This window comes from Pholcus phalangioides, unplaced genomic scaffold (assembly GCF_987345545.1).
Source record: "Pholcus phalangioides strain wild (caught in Gottingen) unplaced genomic scaffold, Ppha-v1.0 ptg000015l_1, whole genome shotgun sequence".
NCBI classification, from domain to species: Eukaryota; Metazoa; Arthropoda; class Arachnida; order Araneae; family Pholcidae; genus Pholcus; species Pholcus phalangioides.
In genome coordinates this window covers 100,324,391-100,349,649 of record NW_028301608.1, presented here as the reverse complement: position 1 = coordinate 100,349,649, position 25,259 = coordinate 100,324,391, and the positions used below count along the sequence as shown (strand labels likewise).

The 25,259-nt window shown below is 37.0% G+C and overlaps 1 protein-coding gene across 1 annotated transcript in view; it reads left to right on the top strand.

Annotated features, from left to right (window-relative positions):
- LOC149077201 (protein Skeletor, isoforms B/C-like) overlaps positions 1-25,259 on the top strand; it is a 46,806-nt gene that overhangs the window by 15,826 nt on the left and 5,721 nt on the right. The window contains exons 2-18 of the mRNA XM_089244947.1: positions 5,706-5,843; positions 6,308-6,380; positions 7,527-7,635; positions 8,328-8,493; positions 10,869-10,941; positions 12,664-12,851; positions 14,415-14,600; positions 15,402-15,474; positions 15,599-15,707; positions 16,623-16,788; positions 16,915-16,987; positions 18,236-18,416; positions 20,186-20,288; positions 20,658-20,800; positions 22,318-22,441; positions 22,587-22,700; positions 24,567-24,740. Coding sequence (XP_089101073.1) covers positions 5,706-5,843; positions 6,308-6,380; positions 7,527-7,635; positions 8,328-8,493; positions 10,869-10,941; positions 12,664-12,851; positions 14,415-14,600; positions 15,402-15,474; positions 15,599-15,707; positions 16,623-16,788; positions 16,915-16,987; positions 18,236-18,416; positions 20,186-20,288; positions 20,658-20,800; positions 22,318-22,441; positions 22,587-22,700; positions 24,567-24,740 — 2,193 coding nt within the window. The remainder of the gene's footprint in view (positions 1-5,705; positions 5,844-6,307; positions 6,381-7,526; positions 7,636-8,327; positions 8,494-10,868; positions 10,942-12,663; positions 12,852-14,414; positions 14,601-15,401; positions 15,475-15,598; positions 15,708-16,622; positions 16,789-16,914; positions 16,988-18,235; positions 18,417-20,185; positions 20,289-20,657; positions 20,801-22,317; positions 22,442-22,586; positions 22,701-24,566; positions 24,741-25,259) is intronic.

Here is a 25,259-nt window from a genome sequence, read left to right as displayed (position 1 = left end):
TTTTGAGAACAAGGGCACATTTTTCTTTTCCGATTCACGTGCCGAAGATTTCGAAAATAACACTTTCACCATTTGTTTCATTACTTTTCCTCCTTGCTGTCGGTGTCTTTCTCTCCAAATGAACGTGATGAGACTTTTCAATGAACATTTCGGCTAGACATTTTACAATGGAAAAGACATTCTCGCGTAATACCTTCTCATAATACAGTTACTCAATTCTCAGTTTTCTTCCTCACACACACATCCATTTCTTTTTTCTTTCTTTTTTTCAATAAATTAAATTTGATTATTATTACTTTCATTCTTGAACTTTAAAATATTTTATTATGAATTAAGTTTTCTGATGGAATATATCTAGATTCGTGTGACATATGTTGCATTTTCTGAATTTTTATTCATTTCTAGCGGAATCCAAATTTTTGGTGCTCATATTTTAGGCATCTAGGCTACATGCTTTACGGAAAATTCACTGACATTCAATTGAATGTAACCGACGCGCTTATTGGTTGCAGTATTTTTCATTTTTACATAAGATAATGACTACTTACAGGCGGAAAAATGACATAGTAAATGATAAATAAGAACTAGTGATTTTCGTAACAATATGTATACTTGGATTCCCTTTTCTGCAATAAATTTATAAAACGTACAGTACATAACAAACATTCACATAATGTATACATTTATGTTTAAAGTACTAACCTGTACCAAGAGGTCACAAAATATGAATAGGAGTGGTTTTTGGCATTAAAATAGTGTTTTTGATGGTAGGGGCGTTGGGTAGGAAGTGAGAACTCCGGCCTATCCGTCTTTCCTGTTATCCAGCTCGCCCTTTCTGCCACATTAGGCCGGATAGTCCGGATTCTACTATATTTGATAGGATTTCGAAGATCCTCCTATGTAAGGGGCCGTTCAAGTATTACGTCAGAAAATTTTTAGCTATTGTTAACCTCCCCCCCCCACCCTCACCTTGTCAGCAAAGGTCGTCAAAACTCGTTGTCGAAGTTACTCGAGTGCATTTCCTCAGAACGAAACTTTCTTTCCTGAAAGTTCCCAAAAAATTAGTTTTCCCTGATAGTTTTTTTTTTTTTTTGCCCGTAAGACACTTTAGAGTCTGAAGTGTGTAAAAAAAAATTCAAGGAAAACTGATTTTTTTTTGGGAGCTTTCAGGAAAGAAAGTCTCACTATGAGAAAATCCACTCCAGTGACTTTGACCACTTTGATTCTCAACCCATCATATGTGTTTGATTAGGTCCTGATAACTATTTAAAATGTTTAGTCATTTGAAGCTAAATAATAACCTCGAAATGTGCCAGACATACTTCAATGAGGTCATGAACTCAACATTGAAACTTTGAATCATGCGTGGGGATAGCAGAATTGTGGGTAAAGAGAGCAGCATCTTTGAACGTAGGTATTACAACCGGATGCATGCCTAGTAACATATAACTATTTATTTTTGTCAGTTTTTAACAAATATATTAGTTTCTGTGGTTTTGAAACCCGAAATTCCCTAAATTTGAACTTTTTTAGCTGTAAACAAACCGTATTTGTTTGCGTGTTTCACGTATCGAACTGTTAGTCGTTTATGATATTGTATTTTACATGTTTCTCCCCCATTAACCTGCAGGATAACAATGCATAAATATTAATCAATCAATCCCGTACACAAAGTATTTCGGTACACGAAGCATGGGGGTGTAATCTGCAGGGCCATCTTAAAAGCACCCTGGGCCCACAGGTGAAGTGATTTTTCTGAGCCCCCCCCCCCCCTTGTCTACCAATTTGCATGCTTACTCTCAAAATTTTTAATTTTCTCCGAATCGAACCCGGGTGGATCCGCGTATTATGACGGCACTGATAAGCTAGCATCTATTTACATGCACTTTCTACATACTCATAACACAGTGCAACTCCTTTCAACGGTCGCCCCGCAAATACAGTTAACCCTCTTTTACGGTCAAATAATAAAGTTTTATATTTTAAAGGTTTCAATAGAAACAGCCCCCCTTTTTTTACGGTCGCCTCTTTTACAGAATTGTTTTTGGTCCCGCCAGTGTCCGCATAAGAGGAGGTTTTTGCTGTGCATAACCTTTTTTTCTCTTTTAGGTATTGAGGTTATGGGACTTAGTCCTATATATATATATTATGATTCACTAATTCACTTAAAACTAATATTGAGAGTGTCATAAATTCAGAGCTTTTATCAAGCGATCTTTTTTTTTTCTATCTGGTTACGCTACTGTGTTGTATTAAAAGATAATAGTTCACGGTAGTCAAGGTAACGGTAAACTCGGCTGCTGACCTGGTCAGCTGTTGCTCCCGACAGTGGAGTAGATGTCAGACGCATCTATGAAACACATAATATAAGAACAATGAACTATATCTTTCTCCATCGCCTGGCTCAATCTCAAAGTGTCGTCCCACTTAAAGGCCCCGAATAAAGATGATTATCGCAGCCACGTGTTTTATACAGTATATTAGGGTCACAGGCATTTTATCTACGCTTTTACGGAAATTGGTTTCGACAATTATGTTTTAATTTTAACGGTAATTGATGCGTTAACTGTAGGGGGTGTAATTACATCATTTCCTTTACACGTTTTGCTGTCGGAATTGAAGGATAAAAAACACGTATTCATTCATCATTCGTTTTTTTTTCACGTTTGGCACAGAAATCGTGTGATGTATGAAAGAATATTTAGTAATTTGTGTGTTAATTACGTTTGTCTTACAATTATGCTTAATCACCAACTGATGACGCCTCTATCAACCATTCGTAAATGTTGAAATAAAGAATGTACGCTACGCATATACAGTATTTAGGGTGAAACAAGCAAGGGCGTAGCGAGGGGGGGGGGACTTGGGGGTCTGGTTCCCCCCGAAATGTAAGAAAATGACCGAAAAAAGGGAAAAAGATGGCCAAATCCATTGTTCTGTCACTTTGGTCCCCCCCCCCAAAATGAAAGTGGTCCCCCCCCCCGAACGAAATTTCTGGCTACGCCCCTGGAAACAAGTGTTTTTGAAGGACATTTTCCTGTATTTTTCTGTGATTTTTGACATCCCATTTTTTTTTCTTTTTACTTACGTTACTTTCGAAGTACTTTACCTGAAATCGCATGGTGTAATACAGATTTTATTACCTTTGATTTTTTTTAATTGCCTAACGTGAATAAAATATACAGGGTGCATAGGAAAGACCCTTCATCGTGGAACGACTCACGAACCGTTGGTCCTAGAACCTTGAAGCGTATTTTCAATTGGAAAAAGTACCCAAGTAAAGTACATATAAACCTCAGATACGTCATTTATATTTAAAAGAGGTTGTATGGTTATTGGAATGAAAAAAAAAAAGCTTTTTGTACGAACATCCTGTTCTAAAAAAAGGAATTAGAAAGTTGTCGCCCTGTCTCATCTGAGCCCAAAAAAAAAAAATCTATGATCAAATCAAATTTATTCATTTACAACATACAGATATGTGTATTATTCGCTTAGATATTTGAATTCGAAAATTTCTGAAAATTAAAGAAAAAACCGAATAAACTGACGGCAAGCTCATTCATTATACGCTTCATATGCTGACCTTTCCCTCATTATTAGCGATTTTGAATTCAAATATTTCAGCTTGATCATTTGATCATTTTTGTCCACCGTGGTCATTTTCTGCACACAATATTTCAGTGCCTCTAGGATCAACGGTTGGCGAGTTATTCTAGGATAAAAGGAACTCCTTTTATGCACCGTGTACATCAAACTAGTACTGTATAAGTGCAGTAAACCTCTCTTTTGCGGTCACCGACGGGACAAAAAAATTCGTCCATAAAAGCGAGGTGTACTTTAGTTTGAAATGATACTTTTTTTTATTATATAAGGGGAAGTTATTATTTGGCCGCAAAAAGATCGGTGACCGCCTCTGATGGGTATCCGTTAAGACTGTGTAATACTACTGTCCGTTAATACTACCGTATTGCAGTCACCCAATGAGCTAATGGTAAATGACAAATTCACAAATATCGATCTCCTCCCCGCAGAAACTAAGTTTGAAACATAAAATAACTATATTCAGTCTTTTTCAGTCGTAAGCCATTGGGAAATTTGGCCTGCTAACACACAAATCGTGTTACATAGTGTGATCAATATATACTCAGATATATATATATATTTTTTAATTGAACAAACTGCACAATGGACAAAACAGACAGAAAAAAATTAAACAAACACTTTTCGACCCAAAGGGTCAAAACCTTCCATGGGTCGTATTGATACATTACATAAAGAATTTCTGGCAACATTCATAGATATATTTTACTACAATTGCTGCAGGCAAGTCACACGAAATATATTACTTTAAAATGTTAAACTATAGTCTGATATGTCGAAATACAGATATATTTTCTTACACAACAAAGATATAAACAAATTTTACTCCTTATATCATTTGCAATTTCATTAACTATCGAACGAAACGAACCGCTCCGTATCTGCTATTTCCAGTATACGATCTTTTATAGTCTTTTTAAACATATAAAATGATTGCTGTTGTCTAATAATATCATCAAATTCTCTACATATTCTTGGAGCAAGAAAACGTATTGATTTTTTGAAAATTGTTTTTTTAGGTAATGGTATTTGATATAAATATTGTGATCTCATAGTGCTTCTTTGTATATTCACTCTGGGATACCAATCAGGATTCTTATAGATGAATACTAAAACTTTATACAGATAAAGTTGCCGTATATTAAATTGGATTAATGATACTTTATTTTGTGAAGAACTGTTAGTTTGTATAATGTCACGTCGCAAACAGTCATAAAGATTATCTATAGTATGGATTGAATTTTTATATGTTCCCTCCCCAAACTATATGCTCAATATATGCTCATATAGACTCGGAAACGAACCGAGAAAATTATTTGGTAACAAATGGCACAGAAACATGGTAACAGTGGCAGTTTTGCCACTATTGTATTTTCAATGAAAATACTACTACTGCTCATGCACCTCGTACACATTCCTCTACGGAATTTCTGATGAGTTGGTACATGCCGGAATGAGCGTGTATGTGTTGTGTATCTACAAGTGAAGTTTGTTTCTGTGTAATGCTTGTTATGTGTAGTGCTGCCATCTGCCACCAATTTTTCTAACTATGAGTGAAGTGGAATGATTGAATATTTTTACAATTATTCAATCTTTCTTGATGAGCAACAACAATGATAAAAAAATTTTACTGTATATATCTTTCTCTACCTTTTTATGAAGAGCTTTAAAGGAAATGTAAAGTATTGAATAGTGCTGCCATCTGTTGTACTATACTGTTCTTTCACTAAGTTTGCTTTCCTGTCAATAGATGGCAATAAAAACCCCACTGCTTCAGCTTAGACACGAGGGTAAAAAGTCATGAATTTTTCATGAACTTCTGTTAAGGCGAACAACTTCTTCACCTTCAACTTCTGTTGAGGTGACATGGCTGAATTAAAAGATTTGTGGTGCTAATTGATCTTAAAGAATAATAATTGATAATAATAATTTAGTCAAATGAATAGAATATATATGTTCCAGAATTTTCTTCGCATAAATACATTCACATATGAATTAGTTTAAACAAAGTTTAAAAATAATTATTGCACTACAAACATGAAACATGTTGATTTTCTATTCATGTAATTTTTATATGAAATATTTATCCAGCATTACTTTTTCAGCTTTGGCAGCAACAAAGTATTATGGAAAATTTTTAGGCAGCTTCAAGACGAATGCTCATGGAGTTAGGGGGGACGTATATGTCGCAAACGAAGAAACATTCTTCATCAAGGGCTTCGAGTATGACGGACAGGGTCCCGGTAAGTCTATACAAACCTCATTTTACATGCAAATAATATCTGTAGCGATAATAGATTTTACTTCCTCCAACTTTACACATTTTTTTAAGGCTTTCCTGTATGAATATATTCCATATCGATTTTGTCTACCTCATGTCCAAAGTTTATACTTGGAGTTTCGATACACACTGTATATTATCACAATGTATTCAGGTCTCTTTCATTCGGGACCAAGGAAGTTATTCCACGTTATTCGGGAACTTCCTGTTACCTGATGAGAGTTTAAAAAAAATATTCACTTTTTGGAAGGGACCAAATAAATGTTTCGGAATCACGAGGTTTTTATCGATCACATCAAAACGGCCAAATTACTCTGCATGTTGCCTTTATCAATCTCAGTTGTTTAATTGTTTGAAAGATCAAAACAGAATTATTTTATTATTCAGATACTATAATCAAAATTGCAATCTGTTCTTTTTTCCTAGATGCTTTCTTCTGGGGTGATGACAAAGAAATACCTTCGACAACTGGTTTCATTATCCCCAATGAAATGGGAACGTATGTTGTGCTTTATTTTTTCTCATTTCCGTTGTGTATTCCTTCAACTTTTGGTCCATCCATGTGGCTCCCTCGCCTTAGCGATCACGACGTATGCGAGGTTTCCCGGGCAGGTGCGAAGGGCATGGTCACTAATTTTAGGGGCCGTAAAATGGATAAAAATGATTTGATTATATTTCAATTTTAAAAAAATGGCTAATTTTACATTTTGACTTAAAAAAGAAATAACTTAAAATATTGTTCAAGATCTAAAATTCAAACATCGAAAGCTCTGACCTTGACAGAACTTATGGGCTACGAACCTGTTTTTGTACCAGGCCGCAAAATACTCAAGCCCGTCTTTGGAAACTTCTTTGCACGCTAGAAGAATTGGCTGGAGCCAACACCATTTACTACAGATGTTGATTTAACACGGGGTATCCTATTTATAGGCAGCACTACGCAATCAATCGCCCCTTTCGCACTTACTTTGCCGTTAACCCACCCATCAAGATGGTACTAGACATTAATGAAATTTAATACCGATTTTAAAAATAAATCATTGAACCTCAAAATAGGTTTTGAGGTTCGATGTAATTTTAATAAAATTGAGTCAATATGTAGTTTCATATCGGGCTTATATTACGTAATATAAGCTCGATGGCCGGTTCTATTTTTCATTTTTCTACAGAGGGAGTGGTACTTATATATAAATGCCTATATTCTTGCTGTTCTTATCGGTAATCTCTGGTAGTGTCTTCATGGGTAGGTGAATGACAAAGTTACGAACGTACCGGGCTGCAAAATATTAGGGTAAGCATGAATGCTCGCTAGTGAAAAGAAGTCTCGGATACGTGAATGACGCCTTATGCGAATGAAGGCAAGTGAACCCAGGGGTCCAAAAGTTTGATTATCATTATGATCATTATGCATGAACTGTATTTGTAACATCCCAGTTACTTCTGAACATTAAAACTCAAAAATTTATTTAGGTTCGAAACTAAATTTCATTAAAGAATATTATTCATGCAAATAATCATTTTTATTCCGACGCTTCTTATGTAAAAGATATTGTATATCGTCAAAAATATTTTGGTGCTGGACCTTGACAATTGTAAACCAAAATCTAATCAAATGAAAAATATCATTTTCTTTTTTTTCTTGTAGGAAGGATGTCCTCCAACAATATACAGGACAAAACCTGATTATTACACTTCCGAGAGGAATGTCAATCAAAAACATGAAATCCTTAAGTGTTTGGTGCCGGAGATTCGCTGTAAGTGGATTATAGATTTCGTAATAGTGATATGATACGTAAATAGCTTTTACATTTGAACAGGTTGATCATTTCGATTCTTTTTGTCGCACCATTGTCATTTTCTGCGCACGAGTGCTAGTTACACCGGGACCTACAATTTATTGCAGATTCCGAACGGCGGCATTTTTTTTTTTTTAATGTTCATCAAGAGGTTGGTGCGCTAACCCCTCGGTGTGGGACTCCCTGAGGTAGCAATCTTTTTCTATGGCCATGTCAAAATTTCTGTTGCATCTCTGTGTCAGAAAAGATTCTGACGAGGACGAATTGGGTATCGAACTTGCGGCACCTCTAAACATCCTTTTGCACTTTAGGCGTGTATCTTATTATCGATATGGGCTACTACGCCCACATTCGAACAGGGCCGCTACTGGAAACAAAAATAAAAGTTTTCACTTTTGGTGCCCCTTTTCCCGTAATTTTGAATGAACAAAGACTGGATTTAACACCCTGCTCAGACGTGTACCTGCTCTTCCCTAGTTACAGCCTTTAGCTACGAAATTTTTGTTGATATTTTTCTCTAAAATTTGTGATAATTTAAAGTAATTTTTAAAAAATACATAAAACTTTGTGTGATCATATTCTTTAAAATCTTACTAATGTGAAAAAAAGTTACACATGCAATTCTGACGGCTATTTTTTATTTGAAACAGGTAAATTTTGGAAGCATAACCATACCGAATGATACCGAACTGCCTAAAGAATGGAACTTAGGGTCCTTGTCATCCTTAGCGCATGGAGTTAGATCCGGTGATGTTATCATCAAGGATGCGAAAACCATTTACATATCTCAGTTGTATTATGATGGTGCTGGACCAGGTACCAAAATACATATTTTGATAACTGTAATTACCGTTTAAACTAAAACGAATTACGTAGGATGAAAATTATTCGTTATATGTAATATCGTACAATTATATATTTATAATATTATATGTAAAGGTTGTAACTGAACTGGTGGCCAAAACTATATAAGGGGGTGATAGAACTCACCAAAACAAACAACTCTCACCATACAATGGAGGTAGGGGTAGGAATGGAGGTAGGATGTAGAGGTCGGAAAGAAAGCGGACAACGCGCGAGAGGGCACCTGCGCGGTGAAAATGTAGAACACAGTAAAAATGAATAATAAAGAATATTTATTATCAAAAACTTTACAGCAATTGCTCCAGTGAGCGACCACTATCCTCCTCGCATCACGAGGACCCGGGTTCGAACTCCACAGTGGTGGCCAGCTGAAGTTGGTTTTCTGTGGTTCCCAACTTCACAAGGTGCGAATGCGAGTTGACTTCCCCGTTAAAAAGTCTCGCACACAGAGAGCAACAGGCCTACAACGCCACAAATATTCAATCATTGCACTTCATTCAAAATTTGTAACGTAGATGGCAGCATTAAAAATTGTGGGCATCGTGCTAGACTGTCGTCCTGAGGATTCAGGTTCGAACCCCGTTGACGTCATAGTGGTGGCCCGCTGAAGTTGGTTTTCTGCGGTTTTCCAGCTTCGAGGCACGAATGTGAGCCGGTCTCCCATTTGAAAAGTCTCTCCGCAGAGAGCAGGCAGGCCTACAACACGATACTGACAAATCACGAAAATTCCAGCATTTTCAGAAAAAGGAAGCCAGATGGCAGCATGAACACGAAACAAGCGCAACTCGACAACATAAATATGTTAGGGCCAAACGTACACTCAGAACACACATTCTCCGGCATGTGCCGATTCGTTAGAAATTCCGTAGAGGAATGTGTACGAGGTGCATGTTCGGTTAAGTAGTGTAGTAGCATTAAAAATTCACACATAACACTATATACGCACTTAGACTGTAAGATACACGCACTCACGCTTCCGGCACAAATCAATCGGTAAATCGCCCATGGCGATAGACCGGAGTTGTTCTTGGTTTGAAAGAAAGATCACTAGCTCCATGTGAATGTAGCTTCGTCCGTAAACAGGACAGATGCTGCAAACTGTGGCTACAGTATGACCTGTTGCAGGAACCAGCGCGCAAATGTTACGGAAGTTGTAGGAAATCTGTTGGATTTAAGACCTGGACCCGTTGGAGGTGGTAGGGGTATAACCTTTCTTCACGCAACACACGTCGTACATACACGTCGACACCTTGGCCACAAGTTTTGCTCGAGTTCTTCGTTCAGGCAGGGAAGTCGTCCACTGCAACAAGAATTGCCCTTATCCGATTAACCTTTTTGATGCTCCTTACTCAACCTGTGTCATGTCTTTCTGTGAGGAACGATCCCGTCTCCACGAGTTGCCGGCGCAAGCGTTGAAGTGTTCTTCGATCAGTACCGCCCTGTTTGGAAATACACTCGTGATGAAGTCTTAGTACTTTTACGGCATTGCCGTTTGCAGCTCCGTAAATAGGGTACATATCGTCCTTTTCCGCATTCGAATACTACTGCATCTTTTGCAGGCGAATAGCAGCTGAATGACGGGTTCTGCGAAAGGCGAAATTTCATCCTCTCCAGAGAAAGCGCCCAAAGAAAGTCCTTGATGTATGGTATGGTTCCAATTTAAGAAATGCTCGAAATATCTTCAGAATAGAGTTAAAAACACAGTTTCACAAAATAAAAAAGTCTAAATTTTTATACAGTCCCTCTTGTACTCTAACTTTCAATTAGAAAGTTGTTCTCCTGCCTTTTCTAAAACTAACGGACCCACAATATCATTATGCTGTTGTTTCCCGACTTTTCATGTGATTCTGAATTCAAATATCTCAGCGAATACGCACTTTGAAGAATGCCGTTTTTTGCCTCGAGACAGGACAACAACTTTCTAATTAGAAGTTGGAGGACTGTGTAAAAATTCCGATTTTTTTTTTATTTTGTGACACCTTGTATTTTCACTGAAAACTGGTGAAGGCTGATTTCTTATCACATTTAGAGCATTTTTTAAACTGAAACCATACCTTTACGATGAACGGTTGAAGAGATAAAGGCCGATTTAGGACTTACAAGACACCCTGTATATTATTCGTTATGCTGTTTTGAAAATATAATTTCACTTTGAGGATAAAAAATGATAATAAAGATAATGTCAAAATTCACTAAGGATACTTATTCGTCATTTGGTGGTGATTGTAGAAAGGATCAATCGCTCTGATTGGTTTAATTGAATAAATTTTTCCCGTCCCAGTGAAGCATTTTGAAAGGTGATTAATTTGATTCTATCTCCGATCCAGACGCATTTTTTCTTGCTGGTCAAGGCTCCAAACCACACAGCAAAGGCACGAAGATACCTGATGAAAACCACAGGTCAGTATAAGTATATCGAGGCAAAATAGTGAAATAAGTGTGTAAAAATCTGTGAAAAATAATTATCTGATTTTGGATAAACAAACGATTTTGGATTTTTGCAAACGATTCGTCGGAATGAAAATAAATTTTTCATCGGGTAATACAGGGTGATCCAAAAGTCACGCAACCCGTTAAAAAAAAAAAATAATTTCTCAAATTCTACTGATTGTAAATGTAGTTTTTTCATATACACAGAAGCATTATACTGTTCAAGATGAAAAGTTTCAATTTTTCATGTGCACTGACTCTCTTAGCGGCTCTTTTTTTTTGTTGTATGATCAAGATGGTTTTTGTTAGAAGCAGAGAATTTTTGTGATATGACATGAATGTCGCTCTCCACTTGTTAATACAAGATATACAGAAGACTGGTTAAAAATTAACATCTCAAATAATAAATATCTTCACAACATCCAGTCTTCTGTATATCTTGTAATTTTTGTGATATTGAAAAACTTTTTTATTTTTCAACTCATTCGTTTGAAGCCGTTATTGAGGCATTCAAAAGTGAATTCAAAAAGTTTTCTGTGCCCAATAAGATGATATTCTTCCGATTGATGTTCCATTTTCGAGAAACTGGAAATGTTGAAGACCGCAAGACGAAGTTGCGGACGAAGTGGGCTTCCATCTCTACTGAGCCAGCATGGAATGTTTGAACTAAAGGAAAGAAACTAGAAAAAAACTGAAGAAATTGGAGTTTAACCCTGTTGTGTTAGGGTTGTTCGGGAGATGAAACCTCCATATCAGATCAAATGTCAGAATTTGTTGCACCTAAGAATGCTGAAAGTCCTCTGCGTTCGATCAAAATCGGTGTGTTGTGCTCAATTTCACTCATTTCAATTCCGAAGGAAAGTGTGGGCTCATTTTTTTTAAGAAACAGTGGATGGGGAAACTGTACAGGGATATGATGTAATTCATCGCACTGTTGGATGACAATGAACGTTTTTGCTTTTTGCAACAGAATGGAGCAACCTGCCACGCGTCTAATGAGACAATGGATTACTACACACATTCTTCGTTGACCGTGTTATTTCAAAAGGATTATGGCCACCAAGATCACCGGACCCTGAAAAAATCCACTGATTTTTTTTCTTGTGAGGACACCTGAAGACAAATGCACAAGCGTAATACCCATTCCATTGATTCACTAAAAAAACATTCAATCGAAGATTGAAAACTTGAGTGCCCCAAAAAGAGTGGCCAGAATCCGGGCAAAAAAGAATGGGCGCTTGCATTTACGCAGAAGGCTCACAATTTGAATACACATTGTAACATTTTGAAACAAACTTTATTTTTGCAACCATGAATATTGTCTTATTAGAACTATATAGTTTTTTGACTTATTTCTTGATAGAATTTTGAAAATAAAATATATTAGAACGGGTTGCGTGACTTTTAGATCACCCTGGTTATGTAATGGATCCTGCTTAAGACATCACTGTCGTGACCACACAATAAAAACGTATCAAATAGGAAAACTTCTTAGATTTTTCCTATTTTTTTAAATTTTCCTGCTGGTGGAAAAATCCGGGACGATAGCAAAATATGAGTTCTTAAACGGGAAAACAGTAGGATCCACTGTAATTACTCTAAATTTATTATGTTTAATTCATTGACTGTATATACTGTACTAATGTATTTATTTATTACCCAAGTGTGAAATTTTTTTGAACATATTTTCAGCTTAAAAAAGTTGAAGGGATACCATGGAAAAGACATCACTCTTCACTTGCCCAGCGACATGAATATTTATGATATTGACTGGTTTGGTCTGTACTGCATAGCATACGAACAAAATTTCGGCGACGTCGCTATTCCGAAAAAGATGAATGTGCCTGCAAATATGGAAGAACTTCGTTCAATATCAAAAGGTTTATAGAAGCATATTTACTATACAAGGTGCATAGCACGAACGGGGTATGGCATTTTACTGGGGCGAACCATCGATCCTCTATAGGCATACTTTCAGTTAGAAAACGTTTCCAAATACGTAACTTGTAGTACTCAGACATGTCACTCATGTGTCAAGGGGTTGTATTACAATAAAATAAAAATACTTTCCATGCAGTCCCCACGTGCCCCCAAAATCCTATTAGAAATTTTTTTCCGTGTCTCTCCAGATGCCAACAGAAAAAGAATTCCATGTTTCTGAAATGCAATATTCACTGAGACATTCGAAAAATGGAGGAAATTTAGGGAAAAATAGCTTTAAATGAGGTTAAAACGGTTTATCCGTATTCAACCTTTTTTTTTCTCCAACTTTCCTATGGTTTTTCGAATTCGAATGTGTCAGTGAATATTGCACTTGGAAACATGGAGGGTTTTTTTTTTTTTTGTTGGCATCAAGAGACAGGGCAAGCACTTTTGAATTCAGTTTCTGAGGACAAGGTATCCGTATAAAAAGTCAATTTTTTTAAAATTTTAATACAGCTTCTATACAGCTTGAAACATGAGTGACATATCTGAGTACTATACGTTATTTGGTAACTTTTTCTGATTGGAATTTTACTTCTAGGATCAACGGTTCGTCAATAAAATGCCATAATCCCAGTTTGCTATGCACCCTGGCTATACTGTACGAAAATTATAGTAGGCCAGGGGTCTTCAACGCATGCCCCACGGGCACATTTGGTCCTCGGAGTGAGCTTTTTTGTCGGGCCCGCCGGTCACTTTTAGAAAATGGTTGAAACAACGGAAAAGGTTAGTTCTAGAATTGATGAAAGAAATAATTCCCAAATAAAGTAAAGAAATACTTCTAGAATATAAATGAAAGAAATAATTTGTGAGAATAAATGAAAGGAAATCGTTCCGGAACATAATTGATGGAAATTCAGAATTACTGAAATAAATAATTGTAGAATTTTTGAAACAAATAATTTCAGAGTAAGTGAAAATAATAACTTATAAAAATCAATAAGAGAAATAATTTCGTGATTCTTGATAGAAATTATTTCCTGATGAATAAAAGAATAATTTTCATGATTGGGGGGAAAGACATGATTTCAAGATATAATTGAGACGGACAGTGGTTTTATAATTACCGGAATGAGTAATTAAAGAAACAATTAAATAATCATTATAAAAGTGATTTCAGATTGAAATTAATCTCAGAATTAGCTAATTCAATCAGTAATTAATCAAAAAGTTTTTCAGAGTGAAATTTTTTTTCAGAATTAATCAAAATTTATAATTTGAAAAAAAATAGTTTCAGAATAACTAAATCCTTAATTATTTTTGTCCCTGTTTAACTCGGGGCCCCATTGGCCCCTTATATTAAGGAATCACTAAATTACATAAGTTGGTGTCTCGTGGGCTTCATGGGATGTTTCAATTTGGCCCGCCGTGACTGAAACGTTGAAGACCCCTGTAGTAGGCTATATCGGCCGCGTAATGACCCTCTATATAACTTCCTTGTGTCTTGTATTTATTTTCAGGAACTCCAATGCTAAGAAGTCGGTCGGTGAGCTCTGCTAAGATTGAAAAGTTAAATACTGGAAAATATTACGGAAAATATATTGGAGACTTCAAGACAAATGCCCATGATGTCAAGGGGTCCGTGTATGCTGCTTCAGAAAGCACGTTTTATATAACGAATTTCAGTTATGATGGACAAGGCCCAGGTTATTATTATCAGCTTTTATTGATAATTAACTATGAAAATAAATGAATGAAAAATAAGGGTGTACTGTAAGTACTAATTCGGCCTCATCAACCGTTTGTCGTAGAGGTATGGTTTCAATTTAAAAAAATGCTTAAAGTTTGTTCAAAAATTACTCTGTACCAGTTTTCCGAGTGAAAATATAGTGTCACAAAATTTATAAAAAAATCTAAATTTTTTGGCGGTCCCCATGTTCTCTTACTTCCAATTGGAAAGTTGTTGCCCGGTCTCTCTCAAGGCCAACAAAAAAAAATTTTCAAACTGCTAAATGCAATATTCGCAGATATATTCGAACTCAAAATTCGTAGAAAAGTTGAGAAAGGACAGCACGAATGAGGGAAAGGAGCATTGTCCGTAAGTTTTTTTGCTGTCATTTACCAAACTTCAGTTCTTTCTTCTCCAGTTTTTGAATTAAAATATGTCACAGTGAAGATTGCAGTTAAAAACCATTGAATTTTTCCTGTTGACCTGAGGGGATACAGGACATTACAACAACTTTCTAATTGGAAGTTAGAGGACGAAGGGACCACATAAAAATTTAGATTTTCTTTTATTTTGTTACACACTGTGTTCTCACTCTTAAAATTGGTAGAGAGTAATTTTCGAACACACACTTTGAGCGTTTTTTAAATTGGAATCATACTCCTAAGACAGGTGGTTGATGATATAAAGGCCGCATCAGTACTTACAGGACACCCTGTATATTGAATGCGTGTTTGAGCTTAAAAAAAATAAAGTTCATTATGTGTCCTCCCTTTTGTAGATGCTTTCTTTTGGGTTGGAACTTCTGACAAGCCATCCCCTGATGGTTCCATTGTTCCTGATGAGTTGAATACGTAAGAAAAATTTGACTCTCTTTCATATCATGTCTAGCTCATAACTAGGCTTTAATTTTGTTTTATCGCACCTCATTTGAATTTTGAGGAAAATAATTTTGAATATATTCTTGTGTGATTACAGGAAACAAGTTCTAAAGAAATACACTGACCAGAATATGGCTATAACGATTCCAGATGGCCAAAAAATTACTGATGTCAAATGGCTGAGTGTTTGGTGTAGAAAGTTTGCCGTGAGTCTTGTGTTATTCATTTTTAATAAAAAGAATTATTTTTTCCTTATAGTGAATGTTATAAAAATTCGCCCCTGATACGTGGGTATTTACAGGGGGGCTTAGCGGGCTATAAGACCGGTCGGCAAATTTGATGGATTAGTGGCTAAGAAAGGTTGTAAAATGGGAGAAGGGCGGCAAAATTTGTATAAATCTGAATAAATCCGCCTCTGCGCAGACAGCAAGGGAATAGGTTAGGGAGTGGCCAAAAGAGTGGAGAGTTTGCAAGAACGTGAGTTAGCAAAAGAGTTATTTAGAGCGTGAGCAACCTTGTGAATGACCAAAAGAGTGATATGGGGATACAAATACAACGCCACAACAGGCAAAATGCCCAACGAGGTGGCTGAGAAAAAGATGCCCATAGAATAATTTTCTGCTGGTGGGTGGGTTTGAACCCATGTACCCTGAACTCTTCCCATTTCTAACTCCGTATCTTACCTACCCACCACTACAGCACTAAATCACTCTATTGGTCAGTATATGATATATAATGGACTGCTCCTACAGTGACCTAGAGAGGGTTGAAGAATATGAATGTCCAAAAGAAGAATCCCAGAGCATGTGTAAACATGCAAATGATCAGTTTTACAAATAACGCAAGGAACAATTTCGATGAGTGACGAACAGAGTGACCTAGATCGTGTGCAAGTGACCAAAACTGTGTGAAAGTATGGGAGTGATCAAAAGAGTGACTCACACAGACGCATTTGCAGGAAGGTCAAGCGGGTTATAGCACAGGTTGGAGAATTCGACGAAAGTGTAGTCAAGAAAATTATACTAGAATGGGAGAAGCGCCGCAAAATTCGGGTGGCCCACGGGTGGCAAAACCATAAATTCGCCTCTGCTCCTGATCTTTTTCTTTTCTTGAACTTCCAGGTTGACTTTGGTCATGTCATGATTCCTGTAGACTTCATGTTACCGAAGGAAAGAGATCTTGGACCCTTACCATCTTTAGCTCATGGCACGAGAGCCGATAAGGTCGTTATTAAAGATGCTAAAACAATATACATTTCTGGATTACATTATGATGGTGCTGCTCCAGGTAATTTCTTGTGCTCATATCCCTGTTATCCATATGATAAAAATGCATTTAAAATATCAATTGCATAGCATCTCTTTCCCTATTTCTAAATTATTTGTTGTGTATAATTCGTTTTCCCTTTGATAGATGCATTTTTCTATGTTGGAAATGGCAAAGCACCTCATCCTGTCGGCGTTAAAGTTCCTGATGAACATGGCAGGTTGTTAGCTGAAATTTTTATCGGTCATTGTATCTTTTATTTAGGCCGGGATTACACTAAAAAAGTTTGATAAAAGACCTTTCACAAAACTTAAAAAGAGCAACCAATAATCAGTGCCGTCTTAAGGCATGGGCCCACCCGGGCGCTGCCCGGGGGTCTCACAAAAATGAGATCTGGTTGAAATTTCCGACACTTTGCCTGGTAGAGCCTCAGAAAAATCACTTGGCCCGGGGGCCCATGATACTCTTGAGACGGCCCTGCCAATAATTCTATTGGTTACATTTGATTGAATGTAACAGATGCACTTATTGGTTGAATTTTTCAAGTTTTACAAAAGGACTTTTATCAAACTTTTATAGTGCAACCCAGACCTTGGAGAAATATTCGTACTGCATTTACCTACGCTTCGGCATAGGCTTTCACGTCGGCGTCTAATGAAAAATGAGAGCCCACCGGTCTGTTTGGGCTGAAGAATTCAAGAAATTCAGAGCTTTTTCTAACGTATAAAAATTTATTAAAGTGAAGAATATATTACAAAAAAATTGCCCTCGTGACGTTTTGCTATCTCCTCTCTAATCGTGTAACCAATCACTCAGTGCTGATTCAATTACTACCGCACACCAACTCCGGCCATTTACCACCATATGTAATTTCCAACCACTGGATTTGGGTGGGAAATGAAAGTGCCATCCATTGGTGGTCGCCCCAGGCTCGGCAGGCAAAGAACTTGTTTCTGATGATTTGAGCGCCCCCCCCCCCAATAAATTTTGCGCTGAGACCCCCGACTACCCCAATAATTCATGAATAAACAGTGCAACGCACCATTCCGCCATCTGTGCGAGGGCTCAAGTCCCGTACAAGGCCCCCACATCCTGGAGCAGGGCCCCTAGGCTGGGATCTTTTGCGCTCCCCCCCCCCCCCCGTCCAGACTTTCACGGGCCCCTTTATGATGAATCTATAGCGTGAAAAAGCAAAAAATTGTGAAAATCGTTCCGGGCCCCAGGGCTGGAGCCTTGTCAGCCCACCCCTTGTGGGGGACATGGTCCCGTATATATGGGACGAATAGGGGTTTTACAAGCCCCCCCCCCCCTCAATATTTTCTTCACGTCAGCGTCTCGAAGCGGTATTATAAATATTTTTTGTTGGAACTTGGGCACATTATGTGTATATAGGATTTTAGAAATTTAATCTTTTGTTATCTGATATAATAATCCAAGTTTTAAAAATTTTCAAATTTAAATTTTTCAGCCTTGAAAAATTGAAAGGATATAATGGCAAAGATGTGATACTTCGTTTACCCAATGACTTAACAGTATATGATATCGATTGGTTCGCATTATACTGTATCACTTATAAAGAAAATTTTGGACACGTCATGATGCCGGATGATCTCAACGTTCCAGCTGATATTGGATCCTTGAGAGCCAATGTAAGCTCCACATTCGAACATTTTTCTTTCTTATGTACCGTAAAATCTTTCCTAACGGACACCTCCCATTAACGGACACTTCTGATCCTCGGTCTCGTGAAATAGGGCTTTAATGTATATTTCACTCCCTGTTAGCGGATACTCTCGATAGCGGACAGTAAAATCAAACAGATTCTAATTTTTTTTTGCAAACCCTAATTCATAATTTTTCGTCATAAACTGAGAATTTATCATATTAAACGGTGATTATGTTCATCCCATTGTTAAATATGATAGTCAATTAATTACTTGATCAACTGGACAACTATGGTGATTCCGAATGGTAATGTTGGTTATGTTTACGCATGTTGTGAACATAATGTTTTACACATGCCTGTGAAAAAAATCAACAACATACAAGACTGATAATATGTTATTATGAATGTTTTTATCTTTTCAATTATTTTGATTTCATTTTTTTTCAAAAATGTATTGTGTGTATGCATCATGTACGGGGAAAAATGATTAATTGGTATAATGAAGAGAAGAAAGGCTATAATTTTTTCATATTTATCATACTTTCCAACTTTATTTGGGAATTATGCATAATCGCCGATAAAAATGTAGTGAAATTTAATCAAACTCCCTTTATCGATATAAGTGATTATGATTATAACTACTATAAGTGATTATAACTACCGGTGAAACTCTTTTACACCCACACCATACATTTTAATATTAAAATGCATGGGAATCCAATCGCGGCCGAAGCCAAACGTCGTACAAACGAGGTTAAGCTGTGTATCCCGTCCCATGGATGTCCGTTATCGAGAGGTTCTTCTGTATTCAGATTTATAAATACAGTAAGACCCTGACTATCCGAGCTGATGTGAACCGAACCTTACATTGGATAATCCAGAATCCGGACCTCGCAGAATATTGGCGTTAAATGAAATAAAACAATAAATGGTGGAAATTACGTTTGACCCTTTAAGCGGCAATGACGAGATATCTTGTCTCCATAAAAGCCTCTCATTTTAGCATTGACAGGCCCAGATATTTTTTAAAAATGATTTTCTTATGGGAAAACTTTCCCCCCCCCCCATACCCCTTAGTTGCCATGTGCAGAAAATCGGCCGAAAGCCTACTTCATTAAAAATGATATGTCATTTGGAAGAGGGGTTTAGTGATTTATAATTGTCATTCAAGGGCTAAACAAAATTGTTTTCAATTACTATTAGGTCCTGGTGCAATGAAATCATCAAATTCATTTTGTAAAATTACATGAAATACTGTAATGCATTTACAGTTTACAACATTTCGAAGATTCACGTCTTTCGATGTGTCTATCTGTCACCGAGCACTCTTAAATGCTTCAGGGAGCACCATGGTGCTCACGAGCAATAGGCCAAAGTTGTTTGTTTGGTCAAGAGTGTTTTAAATTTATGTTTTTAATCTACCCCTCCTCGGGAAAAATAAAGTTATGTATCCCCCTCCCCGGTTAAGCCAATCCCTAAGATCTCATGTTGCATCTGTAGCTTCTACAGTCCCAGCACTTTTCCCAAAGGGCGATATCGCCCATTTAAGAAACATTTGCCAAACCTTCACAACACATGGAGCTTTTTTTTATAAACTCTGCGAACTTTTGTGAACGAGGTTGTCTTAATTTTTCAAATAAATTTTTGAAAAGCACCTCATTAATTAATCGAGGCTCGGATAATCGGGGGGTCCCAGAGTGTACTTTATTTTTAATAATTTTTCTTTCATTATTTTTCATGGTGAAACTTTAGGAGATAAATTTCGAGAACTGCGAAGAGATTATTCCAGGTGTCCTCCAAGTTTCTTGGAAAGTTCTCGGCCAAGATCTATTTATTCGTTTGGCTGGTGTCGCTGGTAAGTCACTAAAGTACTAGTAAAATGCTAGTGTTTGTATAATTTAACGCGTTGACTGTGGGTCCTTTCGACCTCTGTGCTGAATCGACTTACCTGAAAAAAATCGTTTCTTCCTGCATTAATTCGGCTGCATTATGATGTCGACGCACGCTTTAGGCAACAATAAGGGGGATGTCGACAACCGCACTCAACGTGCTAAATGAAAATGATATTTCAAATGCAATTGTGTGTATCAGGCCTATGTTAAAGGCTAACTAAAGATAGAGCTTATATTTCGATTTTAGTATCTCTATAGTTTCAATAAATTGAAGAAACAAGAAATAAATCTTTTTCATTGACAAGAAATGGCTCTATTATAACTGTCCATAGATGAGAACGAATATCTATCTTTCGGGAGAAGTGGCCATGATGATCGTGCTGCTATGGTCGGCGCTGACGTGGTAGTGGCATATTACGACGCTACTGAGAATAAAGCGAAAGCAGTCGATTACTACCTCACTGCGAAATCTCAAGTAAGACTTTTATGCACTTAAATGCTCATAAATTAGGTATATTCTTTTTTTTTTTCCAATAGCTCTGATTCTTAAATCTTTAGTCTCGGAGGAAACTTGTAATTGGGAGGGGGAGGGGCTGAGAATGCGAGTGGTGGAAGTCACTTTGGTCAGTTTGAAATAATTTTTAAGGACAAAGAAGTTCACATTTGCGATTACTAGCAATTATATATCGCGTCAGGAAAATTACATTATTGCCATCTGTAGGCTATTTTGAAATCGTACCCTTCATTTTTTAGTGAGTACTACAATTATTCTTAGTTATTTTATGTGACTAACAAGGAAACGGTCCCAAGGTGTCGTCCACAAAAATTTATGAAAAACTTCAAGTACATTCATCTCACCCAGAAATACATAAAAACAAAAAAAAACCCAAAAAAATAGCGGCGGAATGCAATTATTAAAGCTGCAAAAACTTATTTAAAATTATAACAGTTGGCTACTCATTGCCTTCTGCGCTTCTTGTCGATATCTAAAAAAAACACAGATTAAAAAAAAACACTGCTTTTCACTTTCTTTTCTTTCCTCCACATTCTCTTTGTGTTCAATAGAAACTAGTTTTATCTTTTTCCGATCTGTACCAACAACCCCGAGAGATGAGACAAATCCATCGAGCTTATTATTACTTTGCTTAATATAAGCTCGATGGACAAATCTTATCTATAGGGGGTGTTGTCTGTACACGATCATGTGTCTGTTTCAATGACGTCAGTCTAAGACTTCAGTGTGGCGGGATTTTTAAATTCATTCTTGGCCTCCATTAGTGTTCAAAATCTTGATATTTACAACAGGGCCGTAGTGTGCCTTCTCGGTTCCCCCAGGCAGACTTTTCCTTGGAGGCCTTCTCTTGAAAGGTTCACTTTTATGTAAAACAAATGTAAACATTTGTAGGAGCCCCCATTCTGCTCGGGGCCTAGGGGAATGCCCAGATTGCCCCAGCCTAGTTACTGCCCCGATTTACAATGTTTTGAGTGACCTTTAGCCACCGGATTTTTTTTATATTTATGTGCATATTTAAATAAGTAGAATCAGTGGTAATTTTTTCAAAAATTTCTGAATATGTCAACATGAGACCCTTTCCTTGTGAGTACAAAGCAACCAAATTTTGACTAACACTACTTGCATTCTCAACCCCCTTCCACAATTATTAATCAATATTTTGATCGTTGCACTGGTCCGATGAATATTAATCAAAGAGTGACTAATATTTATAATTAACCGAGCTTTGCCAGCCTCCTCATCGTGAGGGCCATAACGGCAGTTATGACATGAATACATTTTTTTTAATAACATGATCATCCCGTATTCAAAAGAGACCTTTACGATCTGTCCAGGGAATTTGTTAGTATTAATAGATATTCATGCCCGCACCGGAATTCCAACCCAGACCTGCACAGTCCACCTAATCACTCGACTAGAAGGCGGCTATGTTTTTAAATAAAACAGAAGTTACATGACAATCTTTCTTTTTGTTCTAGTGCTCACAAGGAAGCGGTGCATGTCCTGATGTTAAACTGAGAGGAAGTGATAATGTCAAGTTGGTTTCTTGGGAAAAAAACGAGGGTCACCTGAGCATTACGTACAGTAGACCATTAGCGGCTGGTGAGTTAAATCACTGTTTATTATTGTAGGCATTTTACTCCTCTTTCTACATCAATTTTATGGCTTATAATTCTGTCTGTCCCTACGGAATCGCTGAAGTTATTGGATTTCATAGCGCACGTACTTGTTAAATTTACTTTGTTAGGTGACGGCCAAGATCTTTCAATACCGCTGAGTATTCCCGTGTCTGTCGTTGCTGCGATTGGATCCATCAATAGCCAAAAGGAAGCTGCTTTCCACAGCCAGCATTATACAAAAGGTAGGTAATATTTAGATATTGTCAGACTTGAAGTTACATAGTTCTGCATCAACCATCCTCCTCTTCGAATCCCAATGCAGTATTTCAGGTTTGAGCTCACCATATAGGTACAATGAAACCTCGATATAACGATACTCTGCGAACCAAGAACAAATATCGTTGTAGAGAGATTATCGTTGTATCCAGAGGTACCATTATCATCAGGTGCTATAAAATTTATGCTGTTGGCATTTCTTCTGAATTGGCATTGTTATTACCATGCTAAAATGCATTTATACGTATTTATTCTCAGAAAAAATTCTGATTCAGCAGTTGATGAATGGGAATTTTTTAGTGTTTTTTTTTATCCTGTAAATTGTTTTCTTTTTCTGCATGACACACATCTGTGCACTACACAGAAAGTAGCTTCACGATACTTAGCTTCATTAACATTTTCGGACAGTAGATAATGCAAACACTCTCGAAAGAACAAACAATGCTGAGGAATTCAAAATAAATAGTTTAGTTCGCCAAAAACATTTGAGCATAAACACTTTTCCCAAAAAAAAAAAAAAACATAACACGGAATACTTATATAGTGATAGCTAACTTGGGCGTCTTAACGCATACCACTCGGTTACGGCTCTCATGTGGAGGATGGGGGGGGGGGGGCATGTTCTATGATTTTTGAGAATAAGAATGAAATTGGTATAGGTAGGTACTTCCAGCGTAGTCCCCCCCAGAACATGACTTGCCCATTGTACATTTTTTATATTGAAGGTGATTCTGAGTGAAATATAAAGAATATCGTTGTAGAGCGCGGTTTCGGGATATTCTCAAAAAATATCACTATAGAGGGATTTATCGTAGTAAAGGATGTCGTTATATCGAGAGGAGTTTAGCATTAGACTATAGGCAAATTCCAAACAATATTTTAAAAATATATATCAAAATATATAATATCGTTGTATCGGGAGGAGTTTAACGTTAGATAGGAAATTCCAAACAAGAAAAAAATATCTTGGTATCGAGAGTTTTTATAGACTGAAGGTAATTCCAAGCAAGATTTGAAAAAAATATCGTTGTAGAGGGGTTTGTCGTTATATCGAGTATCGTTGTAGCGAGGTTTCACTGTATTTCAGAGGCATTCGTGGATTGTATTAATTTCATTTTCGCACAATTACACCGATTAGTTTTTGCTCCACTCTCAACAGTAGGAGTTTTCACATACTTTTTTCACATGGACTATCTCCGAGCTCTTTAAATCAGCATCAGCCCCTTAAGAGAAGTATTCTATCAAGGTCCTGCTTAAAGAAGACTCATCATTAAGTAATTTTGAAAACATTCTGAAATTATCTCACTTCTCCAGAAAGGCATGTCTCACAGTTTGACGCAGCCGCTGTCTTACAATATTCTCGAAAAATGTTCACTTTAATGCAGCTGTCACAGTTCCGAATCGGACGCACCACCGTCATAATTTTCACCCAGATTACTGGTTTGTGACAGGGCTGGACAAATCTGGAAAAATTCACATGCCCGACTTGAAAAAAAAAAAAAACATGCCCAAATCAATACAGTATTTTATATGCTAGCGAGACGGGTATGTGGTTGAAAAAAAAATACATGCCCGGTCAAAACTTTTACATGGTCCGGGCATGTCGGAAAATAGATATGTCCAGTCCTGTAACGGATACTTAAGGGAGAATGCCTAAGGATAAACCAGAGGAGAATGCTTTCAGAAAACACATCACAATACTCGATTCTCATTAAATTTGTTAGCTTAAACTCTACGAAAACTCATTAAAAATTTAATGAATCCTCTACCTTTCAAAGTGCATGTGTATTTCGTAGAAATTTATTTATAATTTTGTATAATTTGTTTTTCAGACCCAATGAAAATTCACTTCGGCCGAAATCCCGCTCAGAATAGATGCAACGCACTCCACCACGGATCTCACAAATCCGTTCATGGATGGACACCTCTTCAGATAACAGATGCCACAACTTTTCAAGCAGCTATTGGACCGACTGGTGGTGACAAGGGTTATATAGCGATAACTGGTAAACAATACTGAAAATCTGTTTTTATCTTATTCAAACTGAAAATATTAAGTAAACCATCGAAATGTGATCAATTCAAGACAATATTTTTCTATGAAAATCCATTTCTATTTTTTCGAGTTACCAGCACCATCTATACCCAAAAAAAATCAACATTGATGCTACGTGATGCAACGTGAATGGGATGTTTAATTATGTTTTCGAGTAAGAAATTAGGCTTAAAAGCATCAAGTACTATTTGCTGTTTCATTTACCAACGCAAGAAACTTACCAAAAGATGCTCTGTCTATTCTGGAGCACGGGCTTATTCTGGACCGGTGTTCCGCGGAGCTCCGGGGTTTTTTCCGTGACAGTTTTTTTTTTTTTTTTTGGTTTCTGCATGATCAAACGCCGTCGTCACTCACATACTCGCATACTGTTTTGGTCACTCACATACTTGCCTACTGTTTTGGTCACTCACATGTCTCTACACTCTCTAGCTAAGTTATCCAAGTGCCCCGACTTTTTTTACATGGTACT